The sequence below is a fragment of the Nanorana parkeri genome, unplaced genomic scaffold (assembly GCF_000935625.1).
Source record: "Nanorana parkeri isolate BGI_ZX_2015 unplaced genomic scaffold, ASM93562v1 scaffold355, whole genome shotgun sequence".
Taxonomy (NCBI): domain Eukaryota; kingdom Metazoa; phylum Chordata; class Amphibia; order Anura; family Dicroglossidae; genus Nanorana; species Nanorana parkeri.
Window position 1 is genome coordinate 1,278,070 of NW_017306623.1, and position 17,183 is coordinate 1,295,252.

The window sequence follows — 17,183 nt, forward strand, 5'->3', positions numbered from 1 at the left end:
GTGTCCCCTGCTGCCCCCAAAGCAGCTATGCTAACAGTGAATTTGTCATGAATGCTATTTGCATTGCTTACACATGTCCTCCCCTCCCTCCCCTTGTTCCTGATGCTTTAAGCCTATCCCACCTCAAACTGACCACTTAACCATCACGTTCTCAAACAATTCATCCCAAACACAGCTACCTCCTCATATATCACTTGCCCCTCCCTTTTAGATTGTAAGCCTTCACGGGCAGGGCCCTCCTTACCATTTTGTCTTGAATTGTGTTGTGATTGTTTTGCCTTATATTGTAAAGCGCTGCGCAAACTATTGCCGCTATATAAATCCTGCATAATAATAATAATATTGTTCAGGCCTGGTGATTGGTTTCTGAGTGACACCAGACATTACTCTATAAAATGTGGTCCTGTTCTCCACATCCAGGATCGTTGAGAAGAAGATAATTTAAGTAAAGTTTTACATTGACTTGTTAGACTCCCAATATAATCATGCATTAACTTTTGTTGCTGTTTGGCTTTTTTTAAAGTAAACATATCATTGGAAAAATAGGGGGTTTGTCATTGCTGACCTGCTTCTGAAATTAGAAATAGCCTTGTTGTTAAGGTGGCTCGCTATATTGAAAACGTTAAGAGTCTCCCATAACCCATAAGGGTTATGCACATTTAGAAAGCCAGAGCTCCTTAAATAAATACTTGATCTATGTCTGCGACTCAAAGTATTGAAGACAGAGGGCCAACAAAGCAACTAGCCAATTATAATTTTTCGAAGAAGAGGTTAAGGATGGCAGCTTCTGAGTTTCTCTCATGACGGGTTTTGGGATCTTACCATTTCTGTACAATCTCATTTGGATTCACCAAAACTAAGTAATAGGAGGACAAACCAAAACAATCAATTCAATCTGTATAAAACTAGGCAGACCCTTGAATTACAGTTTACTATTGGTAGATCTAAGAGCTTTAAGGGGATTTCACAATTAAATTGTATAATGTATCATGTGTTTTAGTGGGCCTTGACTTTATTTTTAAAATGTTCAGTTCTGAGGCAAGTACATCCACTGGCCTTGTCCACATAATTTGCCATTTTCCTCCTTACATTGCTTATATAAGAACCTTAAGAAGATATTTATTGTATCTGGCCTCCATATCTGTCTTAGGCAGCATGTATAGGCTGCTTTGACTGTCCCTGTTTTACATTAAGGAGCTAATTATCATGTGTGTGTAAACATAACCCAAAGCACAGACAGCTCTGACTCTTGGGGGTACTTTTTTTCCCCTCCCTCTCTGTCGTTACCTAAATGCCGAACAGCACATCTTCTGTGGCTTATTGGAAGCAGTGCAAGTTTTACCACCTCGTTCAGAAGCAACTTTTTCAATTGAAACAGACAGTGTCAAAGTTTGATCCATCACTTTTTTACAAGCAGCCCTTTGTCTGCAGGCAAAGAGCCATTCCCCTAAATGAAGTGCACGACTTTGCCCCCAGAGCCATAAATCAGAATGTGATCTGACTACTGCACTGCCAGATACGATTACTTGACTTAAACTCGGCTGAAAGAACTGGCTTGACTCAGGCCCGCTGAGGCCTGAAGCGGAGAGCTAGTGATTAATCGTCTGTTTTTGCTCATGCTGGCTTCTGTTTTGAGCATACTGGAAAGCAATATTCTCAAACAAGATCGATTCTCAGTTGTCACTGCACTGGGTGAGGTTGCTTTTCGGCTAATGTTCACAATGTCAATTCTGTCTCTTTCACAGCTGGCTGAAGAGCTGCAGAGCAAGCCCCTGAACAGCGAGATCAGAGAATTGTTAAAGCTGCTGTCAAAACCAAATTTCAAGGTGAGGACATGTTACACCTGCGGGATAGATTCTAAATGTCCGTTTGCTGCGGATTAAGCAGAAAACAGGGAATGTTTATTCGGAAACAAGAACGAAACTCTTCGAGGTACCGTATGTGCTTTTTAGAGAATATGAAGCGGTTTGTTTTTCTTCATCCCAGAAAATATATGGTTGACTGAGTGTAAAACTTAAATTATGGTGTTGTGACAACTTGCAGTGACTAGGAAAGAACGTAGCTGTTTGCAGTTTGCCTACATGTGTGAGCATGCTGTGTGGGGTCACCTGAGGTAAATGTGAGATGTAACCCTCTTTGGATTGTAAAGATCTCAACTGGAGTACAGCTCGCCTGTTGCCTGTCTGAAAACCTGAATATCTCCATAGGCCTACGACAGGGGTAGCCAGACTTCAGCCCTCCGTCTGTGGTGAAAATACAAATCCCATCAAGCATCTGCCTCTGGAAGTCATGCCTGTGGCTGCCAATGTCTTGCAATGCCTCATGGGTTTTGTAGTTGCACCACAGCTGGAGGGCCACAGTTTGGCTTCCGCTGGACTACAGGTATCGGCAGAGTGACCCATTATCTAGGTGAAAAAAACTGAAAAAGAATAAGAGAAATACTTATCCAGCAGGGTGGTGTGTTACATTTCCTCTCTCCAAAAACTCCAGGCACCGCTGCTATCCCACAATTCCAGGTGTGTTTCATAGCATGTCCCCCACTGTGTGCAGAGGTTTCACCTATTCACCCCTATGTTACTAAAGGGCATCAGGTACAATCATCGCGCCCTGTAGGGGCACCCTATTTTTCATAGATGAGAGTGTCAGATAGCTGTGGTGTCCAGAGTGCTTCAAGAAAGCGAAGATGTAACACGCCACCCAGCAGATAGTTAAGTATCCCTCCCATTTATTTTTATTTTTTTACATTTGATACCTGATTTACCTCTTTTCACATAGCAACAGGCCAACTCTAACCAACAAGTATACAGGTGAAATTTGAATAATTAGAATATCGTGCAAAGTTCATTTATTTCACTAATGCAACTTAAAAGGTGAAACTAATATATGAGATAGACTCATTACTTGCAAAGCAAGATAATTCAAGCCGTGATTTGTCATAATTGTGATGATTATGGCTTACAGCTCATGAAAACCCCAAGAACCCCAAATCCACAACCTCAAAAAATTAGATTATTACATGCAATCAATAAAACAAGGATTGTACATAGAACAATATCGGACCTCTGAAAAGTACAAGCATGCATATGTACTCAGTACTTGGTTTGGGCCCCTTTTGCAGCACTTATTGCAATTACTTTTGCACGATATTCTAATTATTCGAGTTTCACCTGTATTTGTTTGGTAGTAAATCACGTGCTGGTTATTTGCATGTCTATGGGACTGAAGTGATGAACAAGAAGTTCCACTTCTGCCTAACCACCATTACAAAGGCTAAAATTCCCCCACTCGATTTTCTATAATGTAAAATTAAAGTAACATTAATCGCAGGAGTTAAACCTTAAAAATGCATTCAACTACCTTAACTATTAACATATATGCATGTAGCATATTTGTGTATCACTTGGCTGTAGATCCTCAAATCATCTCTGAATTGGTGCTCACACTGTCCTTCCTTCTGGAGGGTGGCTCATTTTGTTCCCCATGGTCCCTGTGTGTGTTGTAAAGTAGCCACCGCACCGAGCTAACTAACATTGTGGTTGCTAACACACAACAAAGGAAGAAAAAACGCATATGACCATTTTTGTGTTGTTCATTTGTGCATGCTAGTTTTTGCCATACTGAAGGGTTCAGGAAAGATCGTTCCTGCCTAACTAACTTGCTAACTTTTTATGAGGGGGTAAGTAGAGATATGGACGGAGGTAAGCCGGTAGATGTGGTATATCTGGATTTCTCAAAGGCTTTTGATACGGTACCACACAAGCTGTTACTTCACAAGCTGAGAGCTATGGGCATAGATGAAATGTCTTTATTCAACCTCAAATACTATGTAACTATGAAGAAGAGCCATATGGTTGTCCATAGCAGGCAATGCCCCATCCTGCTCAGAATAAGACACCCTTATCTCTGAAGTAGCTAGCCAAACACAGCAAAAGCTTGCTGACTTCTCGTGCTGTTTTAACGGCTATGTAATTATTATGTAGACATTTGCGCAAGATCTCTTTACAATGGCCATGGGAGGTAGACTTACCCTACATGGCTAAGAGTTTGTAGACCCATGACCATCACACTTATATGTCCGTGTTAGACATACAATTCCAAAACCCATGGCCATTAATATGGAGTTGCCCCCCATCCACACTTTGCAGACATAACAACCTCCTCTCTTCTAGGAAAACTTTTCACAAGATGTTGGAGCATGTGTGTGTTGAATTTGTGCCCATTCAGCCAAAAGAGTGTGTGTGAGGTCAGGTGCTGATGTTGGACAAGAACAGCTGTCTCATAATCAGTATTCCAATTCAGTTAAAAGGTGTTCAGTAGGGTTGAGGTCAGGACTGTGTAAGCGACTCAAGTTCCTCCACACCAAACTCATTATACCATTTCTTTACAGAGTTGGCTTTGTGCACAGGGGTAAAGTCATACTGGAGCAGAAAATGGCCTTCCCCAAGGTTGCCACAAGGTTATAAGTACAATTGCCTAAAATATATTTGTATTTTATACCGTTAACAGCACCCTTCACTTGAAAAACCTAAACTCAAAAATATGTAAGGGTGTCCAGATACATTTGCCAACCTTTTGCCACATAGTGTAGCTGGAACTCAAGATCTTGCTTATGAGGTCCCTGAATTATATAAAAGCTTTTTCTCCCCCATATGCCCACCTAAGTACTTCTCTGCCCCACCCATCAGCTTACATAGCTGGGTTTTTTCACGAATAGCTTGATCCGAATATATTTGGCTGGTTTATAAGAATAAATGTTTTAAAAGATATTCAGGTGGCCCTCAGTTTACAACGGTTCAATTTGCACTGATTCAAAATATCACCCTTTTCTGGGAGTGTTGTAAATTGAAACCAAATATATAATGTATGTCAGTTGGAAGTGAGGGAGTTGGGTTCCAGGACTTCTCTCAAAATGAGGAATGGTTCTAAATAGAAACAGGTGTAAACTGAAACCCAGTAAATAATGTAAGTCAGCGGAAAGTGGGGAAGTTAGGTTCCAAGCTTCTCTCATTGGCATAAGTAACATCATACAGGTACATTGTATTTAAAGCTCCTTGTGTGAGCTCATGCAGCAGCTTTAAATATAAAGTACCTGTATTTTTATTACTTATGTCAATTTTGAGGAATGTCAGGAATATAACTCCCTTGCTTCCCATTGACTTATATTATATACTGGTTTTCAATTTGCTCCGGTTTCTATTTACAACCATTCCCTCCGGAACCTAACCCCAGTGTAAATTGAGGGCTACCTGTATGTATATGTCTGCCTGGAGCTGTTCTGTAAAACTCAACATCCTAAAATACCATACAGAGATGGACTGGATACTAGACATTAAATATAGAATAAATTATCCCCTTGAAAATGTACCGTGTATACTCGAGTATAAGCCGTCCCGAATATAAGCCGAGGTACCTAATTTCCTTTCTGTGTCTCAGTAGATTATGAGGGATGTTTTGGAGAATTGATCTTTAATTGTGTACCCCATTATTTATAGATGTGTAACCTTAGCTTTTATTGTAGTAATCTCCTTGTCTATGTTTTTCTGATAAATGACATTTTCTGGGCATTTAGACTCTCACTAGTGCGGCAAATGCCGTGCAATCATTGTGTTTCCCTGTAAAATAATAAAAGTTAAGCGTATTTTATAGCTGGTGTTTTTGTAAACGATTAAAATGCCATTTAAAAAAAAATATCCGGTTACAAACAATTTATTGTGATCCTAACGGAGAATAAGCAAAGGAAGCAAACTACGCTGTATGGTAATGTATTTGACTTATCTGGAATAATACTGGGATTAAAACAACCATTTTTATTTGGTGTTTGTGCACGATAAGTAAAATAAAGTATTCGGTTAGAAGTTAATGTGCATTAGGCTGCCCACAGATGTTGGACAGCGGTCTGATGAAACGGGCGATTTCAAGTCAAATGTTTGTTTAGGAAACATTTTGGAAAGATTGTGCAAAAGATCTGTCATAGAGAGACATTGCCTTAGGAAACAGGTAATGTTGAAATTGTTTAGGCAAAGGTAAATTATCTTTTAGCAGCCTTTTTTTTTTTAAGATTGATTAAAGATATGCATTTCCTGTACCTGGGACAGAATTATCTGGCATTGTCACATATGTATTTTTTTTTTTTAAGAAACCATGAAAACAGAAGGATATTTCCTATAAAAAGTCTGGAAAGTACTGTTTCATACACTGGTCGTTGACTTACTAGGTATAAGGAGCCATGATGCACATAACTTTGTGTGTAATGTGACAGATAACTCCCAGAGACTGCAGACAAGTTACAGAAGATAATTAGAGACTGTGAGCATGCTACAAGAGATAATCAGATACCCAGGACATGCCACAGGAGCTTTTCAGAGACTGCTGGCGTGCTATAAGAAGTGGTCATATTCTGCTACAAGCTACTGAAGATAGTCAGAGACTGTAGGCATGCTATAGAAGATGGCCATAAGCTTATAAGCATGCAAGAAGAGATGGTTAGTGTGACGATATGGTGATGAGTTTATGAGTTAAATGTGTATTGGGTGTTGGGATATGTTTAAGTGCGTTATGCTGTGTGACCTGGTTAGACTGTCAGCACCCCCCCTTGTTATCTCCCATTGTACTCTGAAGGAGCTCAGAACAATGACATTCTGGCCAGGCTGCTGCTATGGCTGTCTGGAGCTATTTAGCAGGTGGACCCCTGTGGTGTTGTGAAGACAGAATGTCTGGGGAGGGGAGGGGGGATGTGATGGGATTTTAGTTTTATCTGATCACTTGTGTATAAAAGTTTGTGCAGTTGCTCAATAAATCAGAATTTGTTTCACCCTACACTTGAGTCTCGACCAGTGACTGGGGAAACTGGGAGCTAAACATCAGAGGGTTGCAATGTTGCAATATCTCCTGAGCCATGAAGAATACAGCGGCGGACATACTCATCCTGAGTACTGGGGTCCGTCACAGTTAGTGACTGCAGTTATGCCACAGGTCATAGTAAGAGGCTACAGCCTTATTACAGGAGGCAGTTAGAGGCTGCAAGCATGCTACAGGAGATGTTCAAAAGTCTGCGGGCATGCTACATGAGATAATCGGGGGCTGCGCGAAAGCTACAGGATAGTCTTAGGCCTCCTTCACACTTTGAGCTTGTGTGACCGCGTGTCACGTTTGTCCACGTTTGCAGCATGTCCGCCCATTCATTTCAATGGGCTGCCACACGCAAGACAAATGTGTCAAAGAAGCTCATGCAGCATTTTCAGCTGCGAGCTCCAAGCGTTTTTAGATCACGTTTGTGCATGCTTGACGTGCGTGAACTCGCGAGAATAAAAACCCACAAAGCCCTCCATCTATGAACAAGTAATGCCACCGCAAGCACATCGCACGTTTTTAATGCATAATGCATCATAGTGTGAACGGAGCCTTAGAGATAGGAGCAGCTGAAGCCTGAGGACCTGTTATGTAAAATTACTAGAGATCACTGCCATCACAGTCCCTATACAAATCAGTGCTCCCATATTTGAGTCCCCTTAAACACCGCTGTGCCCATATTTGATATTCTATTATAAAAGATAAACACAATAAATACTTAAAAAGGAACGAACAGAAAAAAGTAGAAAGTGTGAGAGAGAGAAACAAAGCAAACTGTTTAACTAGGAGAAGCCAGTGTAAATATTATTTTTTTCTTCCCTAAAATAAGCACCTAGGCATGGAAAACACTGACTGCTGGGGCGTGAGCGCTGCACAGCAAGTGCCAAAGGGCTGCAGATTGGATATCCGAGTTCTAATGTCTATGCCTAGTCTAAGAAAAGAATAATTATAGAATTAAAATAGATCCACAAATCTAAAGCTTAAATGGATATTAAACCCTCAGCATGTTTTTGCATGTAACTTCTGCTTGCAGGCAGTAGATATATGCAAAAACTTAAAAAAAAAAAAAAAAAAAAACCTATTGAAACAGGTTTAAACTTACCTGTGTCTTCGCTGCACGCTCCTGTCTGAACATCTGAAGAGCCGCAAAGGATCTTGGGGTGGGCGCATGCGCAGTTCAGATGTTCGGCCAAGAGACGAGGAGGGACACAAGGTAAGTCTGTGGAGCAACGTGCACCCGCACAGACACCGTGGGACACGAGAGAAGAGGAGGACAGAGAAATCAGCGCTGGATCGGAAACCCGCACCCGCGCTGGAGGGACATCTGAAAACTACAGTAAGGAAGAAGATGATCGGATTAAGAGGCATAATTTAATGTAAGGCCTTACACTAACATTGGGGGGAGGAAAAAAAAAATACTTTAGTATCCAGTATTTATAAAAATTCATCCTTGCAGTGGGGCTACCCCCACACTGCAAGGGTTAACTGCTTATTTTGGTCTACGAGCAATAATAACCTGATCATTCACCTGATCCTTGGTCGCAGTGGTGACTGCTCACCTCTCTCCCCCTCCACTCCGACTGTGGTATGTCTCTCGGCATCCACACATCTAATAGACCTGTATTAGATGTAATTACTCCACGGGTCCTTAGACCGCCAGAGCCCGGGGGAGAAGAGGCTATGGGGACCAGTCAAGCAGCCTGGCGGGACCGAAGATCAGTTGAGTATATCTTCTTTATTTTCGTCCCTAGACCAAAACGAGCAATTAAAGTTACACTGAACTCAGGAGTTAAAGGAGAACTATGGGGTCAGTGTCTTTCCCGATAGTTCTCCTTAGGGTAACGGGAGGACACAAACTAGCGTCCTCCCGTTACCCTAAGCTCAGTATACCGCGAGCTACAGCTCGCGGTATACTGAGACGCCGCAGCCGGAGCGGATCACGACTTAGATGACGGGATCCGCCCAGCTGCGTGAGTGACAGCTGGCTCTGCCTATCTAGAGAGGACCATGGGGAAGAAAAGTAGCCCCCCTCCAGAAGGAAGGACAGTGTCAGCACCAATTCAGAGATGATTTGAGGGTCTACAGCCGAGTGATACACAAATAAGATACATTTTTGATACTAGTTTAGTGTGGCGTTTAGTGCCACTTAAACCTTTGCAGTACGGGGTTCATTTTAATAAATCCTGGAGTTAAAGTGAACCTGTGAGGATAAAAATATGAAGGTCTTCCTTCTGATTCTCAATCCTGAATACTAGCTTTGAACAAGTATGCAGATCAGGAGATTCTGATCAGAAAAAGCCAGTCAGCTAGCTTTTTCATTGTCAGCATTGGTGGCCTCCATATATTTTTCAGTACAGGTATACTTTAAAAAAAAAAAAAGAAAAGGTTTGGCTAGAGTTCGATTTTAAGAACATTGTACCTTTCATCACCTGTGTGTTGTAATCAGTGGGAGATCTGTGGCCTTCTTCTCCTTTGGCACCTACTTCTAATTGAATGAAAGTTCTCATCTCTAAAACTCTAAAAAATATAGTTTCTTTTAACGCCGATGGAAAATAAGGTCCGGTAATACAACACAGCTGGTCTCAGCCTCGCAATGATGATTGTACGCTGTGCGTTACCATCCATGTAGAAATTGGTTTACACAATGCGAGTGCGAGTTACGACTTTCCAGAACAAGACATGTGTGGCAAGAAATAACGGAGCGCACCTTTCCCGTTATTTCCTGTGCTCTGCCCACATACACTCCGAAACTTCAAATAATCCTAATTAAAAAAAATCATGATTTCTTCAATGGGGTTTGAATGATCCATTAAACATGTGTGGAGAGCACAGAAGACATGGTGATTCAATTCACAGATCTCTCCGTTCTGCCAGAGAGGTCAGGAATACATCGGTGCTCTGTGTATTTCAGCCCTCTATCTGTGAAGAGGTTAGAGAGCGTGTCCTCTGTTGTAAGGCAACTGCAGATTTTATATCCTTCTGGCAGCTTCACCTAATGCAGACGGGTCTTAGACGTAACTTGTCTGCCTTCTGTTTCTTGCCTGATTTACTTTCTCTTCTTTTGGATGATAGTTGAAATAATCCATCCAGCTGGAGCAGCAGACCATAAAATGCACTATTTAAATCAAAGGTCACAGTTCAGCCGAGTATGAGGTCTGTGAATATGTGCTAAACATAACTGAACATATGACTGATTTCTGGATGAAGGTGTCTGTGTTTTACCTGGAATGGGATTAAGAAGCTACGGGTGAGATCACACTAATGCTATCCAGGGCACGTTGCAAATGTACTCAAGTCTTCTTTATTGACCCTATTTCATTTTTTTCTTTCTAGGTGATCTATAGTCTTAAAGAGACCCTGTCATTTAAAAAAAACTGCTGCAGGCATAATACGGAGGCACTTTAAGGCTTCCTGCACATATCTGTGGCAGCCTTTTTTTTGGAGCTTACCCATAACCCCTCCCTTCCTCACCATACACATTTCTATTGGCCCATCACTTTGACTAGCTGCTTAAATGGCCAATAGGAATATGTAGGAGGCAGGAAAGGGCAGGCAAGTTTACCTCTAGATGCCTGCATTTTATATCTGCAGCTGGTTTTTATAATATCGAATTCCCTTTAAAGAATGGGAAAAAGCATATCCTTGCAGTAGAGATACCACCATACTGCAAGGGTTCAGTGCCGGTTTTACTTAATTGATCCTCGATCCTCCCGGCTCCCCCGGGGCTGCTAGACCAGTACCCGTAGTCTCCTCTCCTTTTTGCTCTGGTGGTCCAAGGACCGCTGACATGATCATGTCTAATGCAAGTCCATTGACCTGCATTAGACATGAGGATGCCGAAGGATATTCCAACATCAGGAGCACTGGTGAGAGAGGTGAGCTCTGATGGCCTTGGGAGCCGGGATCAGGTAAGTAAAACAGCTTTTTTTAAAGTCCTCTAGACAAAAGGAGCATTTAACCCTTGCAATGTGGAAGTAGCCCCACTGCAAGGGTAAGATTTTTCATTGCCTGGAGTTCTTCCTAAATGTTCAGGAGAATCTAATTTGTTTTAGTGCTGCCCCTGTCTCTCACTATAGTGGGAAAAATAAAGGAAGCTATTATACATCCCTGTGATATGCAACCTCACCAGTGGTATGGTGTGGGAGTCAAAAGGTGACAGGTCAACCTTCAACAATTTAAAATTAGATTTTGGGAGAGCTATTTTAAAACTCCAGGCAAACAGCTAAATGCACGGTTAAAATACAAACACAGGAGGGCTGGATATGCTGCATATCACCTAAAATGCTATAATAAATTGACGCATTAATACAGTATTGGGAGTCCATATTTCTATTCTTGAGAACGGTTGCCATCTGTTGATTACCGCTGCACCCACTTATTCTACATGGAAAAAGCGGTTATGAGTGCGATGGGTTCATGGACTATTACCTGACACTTTGTACACTCCCAACAAAGTTAAAAAAAACAAGGTAACAATTAAAGTGTGCTGCACTGAAATGGCACGTCACCCCACCCACCTGCCAGGCCAAACTCAGATTTGGACAGATTTAGATTCCTACGCATTTCAAAGGTGTTCCACGATGCTTTCATAAATCTATAACTCCAGTAATTGGTGAAGATTTATATCTGCCTGGAGTTCATCCTTAAGCTTCTCAAAGTATATGAAGGATATGAAGGCACCTCTAGGTACAGTATATGCATTCTTTTCATTTGGTTGCTGTTATTACCATCTGCTTGAAGCTCACTCCCCGTCTGTCCCAGGCTGCTGGAAGTTGTAGTTCACAACAGTCAGAAAACCACATGTAGCCATAAGCCAGTTGTAAACGTTCTGCGGGAATTTGGTTTTCCACGAATAAAAGTTTCTTGTGCTCCACATAATGGTATGCTGTGCTATAAAGCTACCTTTTTATTGATCTCTTTTAAGCGTATGTTTTTTACTGGGCTGCAAAAGGATGATTGGCTGCTTGTGAATGCTAAGTATTTTCACACATCGTTCTTCTGCATCTTTTGGATTGATGTGAGCGTTGCAAAATTATATAGATGCAACTTTAAAAAGCGGCATGCAAAGAAATCACATGTGCTTGTAATATAAACATTTTATTGCTTTGCTTCCAGATTATTTTAAGTGGTATCCTTTTTTATGAATTTATGTTTTAGGGATAATCCACAGAATTGTTGGAACAAAAAAAAAGAAAAAAAAAAGAGCAGTATTTGTCAGACATTCACTAGGCAGCAGAAGCACTTCTTTGGCCTGGTGGTTGGAAAGGAAAACTGTGCTTACTGCTCAAACCAACTAATAAATCTCTTATTTCATATTTCTATTATAGCATGCCTACCTGGAAGCTTTAAGATTTTGAGGTTTGTTTTAAGAGTTTATCCCCAAAATCTGGAGTTCATCTCCTCTATGCTCAGTATTTTTCATTTCTTAAATCTGTTTTGTCCCCTAAAGTTTTAAAGCCCAACTCTTAATAGGCAAAAACACCCTGACAGAGATTTTAACATTTCCCTACTATAAGATAATAGTTTGTATTGTTCTCTGTGTTTTCCCTGTTAGGGAGATGTCTTCTCTTTTTTGTTAGTATCGTATTGTGCCATTCATTAATTAACGCAAAAAAAATGGAGTTTATATTATAATCTTTGTTGGCTAATTTACACCATATTTTGACACTGGCAAGCAAAAAGAAGTGATCAGCCCAGTATAACCCCTCCCACTCTCAGCATGCCTCAGGTTTTAGGAGGGTAAAAGACATCCACTAGGAGGGTGGATGTCTTTTATGTGCAGGGCTTCGGATCGGTGTATCCTCAGCAGTAGCTTTAGAGGCTTTACCCAGACCTCTCTGGGCTGGATAATTTAGGACCTAGCCTTTAATGAGATCTTTGGGCACTTGGCAATGTGATTAATTTCAGGCCTGAGTGCACTGTGTTAGTTAGCCATGGAGCACTTTTCTGAGACCAGAGCCATGGCACAGCCTCTGGTGTGACCCAGTCTCTGAAGACCTATTTTGTGAGTAGACTGATAGGCCAGGCCCTGTCAGCTTCCTTGTGAGTAAGAACATTGGCTGCCATTATTACTCTTATCTTTTCTGTTTGTTTTCCACAGAAAGGGTTAATGCTGAGGGATTGAATGTTGACATAATCCCTTAAGTGGAGTGTCAGGTGTGCATGCCTTTCTTCCCACTACTTAGCATGAGGTAACAAATTCCCACCACTGCTCCTCACAAGTAACTTGGGGATCCTCCTTGGTTGGTCTTTGCTACCTACCTACAGTGACCTGATCACCTTTGGCCATCTAAACCTCTTCTGCTAGTAGCAGCCAATACATGAGTATTCAAAGCCTATGTTTGTTTCTTCAGCTACATTGCCCCTGCCATGCCGCAGAACATCTCAGATTCCAGGCATACAGGGAGCAGTCCCGCTATAACAGTTCCTCTGTTTGTGTCCTCTGATCTCACTGCAGTTGTGCAGGATTTTATGGGCCAAATAGCAATCTTGATTGCTGACTGTGACCGTATAGGCCATAAACTTACCTCAATGCCTGCCTCTGCAGAATCGGTTTCTGATCTGCCTGCCACCATTGAGCCTTCTGCTGCAGAGGCTCTGTCTATTGCAATCCTTAATGGATGATATTGCCCCATGGAGTCTGAGTCCACTGCCTAGACTTAGAGAGACTCTTATTCACAGGGGGCAAACCACTATGAAACTAGCAGATCAGCATGCAGCTTCTACTACTCTGCTACCGGTCTTGGATCCCTTAGAGGCCCTAAGACTTCCAGAGCTTTACCGGGGCACCTGCTGGTCTCAGACTACCTTTATGGAGACTCCTGAGAAGCTGTTCACGGCAGTGTTTGAGGACAATATACCCGTTAGAGGAGACTTTTATTATGATGCGGGCCACTCTTTGTAGATAGGACCATACGAAGATATCCTGTTTCCCTCCAAACACATCCCATGTTTGTGGAGCATTTTGAGCTCATGCTGCATTGGTGAGTAAGTGTATGTCTCCTGCCTTATATCCTGTATGAGTCTTCTGTCAGTAAACATGCATAGGACACTTTACAACAAATGTTGGGTTGGAGAACAGGCATGCAACAAGTGGTGGAAAACTTAATGGATATGCTACTGATGGCTTGGTGCAAGATACCACAGCATAACTTTACAGGTCTACTGGAGTCCATGCCTTGACAGGTTAGGGCTGTTTTGGTGGCAAAAGGGGGATCTATTCAATATTAGGCGGTTACCCATAATGTTAGGGCTGATCGTTTTATATAGCAGTAACAGAACTGGGAACAAACTTGATCACCAGTACAAATAGAGTGGATGAATCTCCCTAGTCTCTAGTGTAGGCACAGCCAGCAATAAAAACATGAAAGGACTTCTAACCCTTCCCTGCTCCATCCAAAATAAAAATATTTTAGATACAATTTAAAGCCCATATCAAGGTTGCTCCCCCTCTTTTTTTTTCCATCTTTTTATACATTCTTATTTTCCAGTGCTTAGCAATCCAGTCACATGACGCCATGGGTCCTCTTCTCCCCCAGTTGGTGGGTCTTAGCACCATTCCCTGTAACATTAGTTTTAGGCACCCTGGGTTTGATTTACTAAATGAAAAAAGGCTGTTCACTGTGCAAGGGAATTTGCCCTTCGCTTAGTGAATTTGGTGAATATTTGTTTTGCAAAGACTACGCAACTACATGCAAGGACAATAACAAAGACAGTATTTATACTTGTACTTGATTAGATGATTATAGTCTGCAGAACCTCACCTCATTCACTAAGCTGGGGAAAATTACCTTGCAAGGTGAACAGTCTTTAGTAAATTAAAGGAGAGCTATGAGCTGAGTGATTTCCACTCATCTTCATAGTTGGAGCCCATGTGTGACAATGAAACTGTCACACATCGGGTCTCTATAGATCGGGAAGTGAATACATGCCATTGCTTGCTCGCTTCCCAATCATCTACCTGCAGGGAGTGGTGTCTGTCAGTCACCGCTCCTCACAGGGATTCCCCCCTCCCATCTCCGATCCTCTACCACTGAATGGAGGATCGGACATGGGAGGGGTGGGCACAGCTAGCTCTGCCTCTAGATAGGCAGAGCCTGCTGTCAATCAGCCAGTGGAGTGGATCTCGACATAATCGTCCCGGCTGCGGCCCTCTCAGTATATAACTCGCAATAGCTCGCTATATACTGAGCCTTTGGTCATGGGAGGAGGTTAGTATATGTCCTCCCTTGACCCTTAAGAGAACTATGGGGTAAAAAGGTTGCCCCATAGTTTTCTTTTAACTGTCCTGGGTTCACAGGAAGTGGGTTGAATGTTGCTTGATGTTATTAACCCAGGAGAGGCATGGTGTTGGACCTCATAGCAGTGAGTCTGCAGATGACATTCTTGCAAGCTGCTTAAAAAAATATGTAAAAATATTTTTTGAAAATGTTATCAAGCTGGAGTTGGGCTTTAATATATTCGATCAGGCCACAAATTTGCTGTCCCATTGTGTCAAATGTCCAGATTTGTAATATGGCTTCATAATTCAATTACAATTGGATTTGCACTGTTGGTTTTGGGAGTATCTGCATGTGAAGATGAAACATTATTTCCCTACATGTCGGTACATCAGCAGTCAAGTGTTGATGGGAGATAATTCCAGAATAAATGCTGTAATTGAAAGGCCTTCTAAAAATGTCTCTTTCTCTATGCTTTTTGTCTTCCGTTTCTCTTCTGTTTTCCTGTCTGGAGCGGGTTACTGACCTATCGTGCTTGCGGCTTGCCGTATTTTCCCAAACAAAATAAATATTGGATTAAGAGCTGCTTAGCTCCTTCTGCCTGAGCCAATTATGTTGTCCTTCTTTTCTCTGGCTCTGGGACAAAATAGAAGTGATTGGCATTTCAGGTTGTAATTACAATTAAAGTTGATTCTTTTTGTAAGGATTCTGCTGCCAACATTCTAGAGAGAGAATTGTTTTGTTTGAAGTATTTGGTCGGGTTCCCACTTTACAGAAGAAGTGAGCTAATGTTATTCAACCTCCATGGGTGATATTGCAATTAATTTATTTTGGTTGCCTAATCAAGTAAAACTGCAGTTATATTAATAAGCAAGTTAACGAAATGCCAAATATTGTTTTAAGGATATCACAACTGTGCAGAAAGTGTTTCTGAAGGGTTCAGATTAACACTGTTGAACTACAGCACCCAATATACTTCCCACTGCATTGGTCTTTTCTCACTCATTTCAATGGGGTCATCCATGAATCGAAATACCTAAAGCAGAATCTTCCTTTATTATTAACAAGAGATGTTTCCAATATATAAAAGTGAAGTGCACATAATTTTATTCTCTACCTAATCTTATTATGTAATAGTTATCATAATGAGGTAAACATAATATGATAACTTAAAGTGGACATGGCATTACAAATAGTTTGCATGATAAGTGCATGCATGTGTAATTATAACACAGGCTTGCACTGCATGATAAAGCAAAGAGTGGGTGGACAGGGATGGACAGACGGTATTGTGGCAGGAGATGGACAACATGGTGTAGTTTGTGAAGAGATCAGTATGGAGCACACAGGTTTGGGTGGGAAACAGGGGGTTGAAGTTTGCATCTGTATTGCATTGCAATGCATTGAAGTAATATTCAATACTTCTTAATAAGGAGAAGCATGTGGCTCACTCTCTTCTAAGCTATAACTGGCTACTTGTAGCATATACAGGGGATTTTCTTTCACTTCCAGTGTCTGATGAAAGTGATGCGGGAGGTAAAGGAAGATAAGTGTAAACTACTAAGGAGGTCTGCATTAAAGTGAACCTGTTGCATTGCCCTTTATGGGTCCACTTCAAGTCCATGTATACTAAAGAACTGGTGGTCAAGCATTGTAATTTTTTCTGGGCACGTAATCCACAATCTCAGATTTATTTGAAGGTAGAGGTTTAGGCTCCTGGTCTGGTATTACCTGGGGAGATATGCATAGGTGAGGACCCTGCAGTGTTCTTGCTTCCATAGAGGTCACCTTTAAAGTGACATTAAACCCTCAGATTTTTTAACATAAACCAATACTGTAATGTGTGCCTTACTGTAATCCATGGTTCTTTCCCTTCTCTTTGCTGCTCTTCCTTTTAAATCCTAATGTCTTCTCATGCTTGGGAAGAACTTCCCTTTGCAGCTCAGGGCCTCTTCCTGTAGTGCTGGCTCAGGTTACAAACCTATACAAACCTATGCACAGACACCATGTATCCATTCCTGAGACAAGGCAGTCTGCTGCAAAACAGAAGTTCTGCCCAGCAAGAGAAGAGATACAGATTTAAAAGGAAGAGCAGCAAAGAGAAGGGAAACAACC

At 41.6% G+C, this 17,183-nt stretch overlaps 1 protein-coding gene across 1 annotated transcript in view; it reads left to right on the forward strand.

Annotated features, from left to right (window-relative positions):
- MPP7 (membrane palmitoylated protein 7) overlaps positions 1-17,183 on the forward strand; it is a 316,603-nt gene that overhangs the window by 189,353 nt on the left and 110,067 nt on the right. Inside the window, exon 7 of the mRNA XM_018558730.1 lies at positions 1,746-1,826. Coding sequence (XP_018414232.1) covers positions 1,746-1,826 — 81 coding nt within the window. The remainder of the gene's footprint in view (positions 1-1,745; positions 1,827-17,183) is intronic.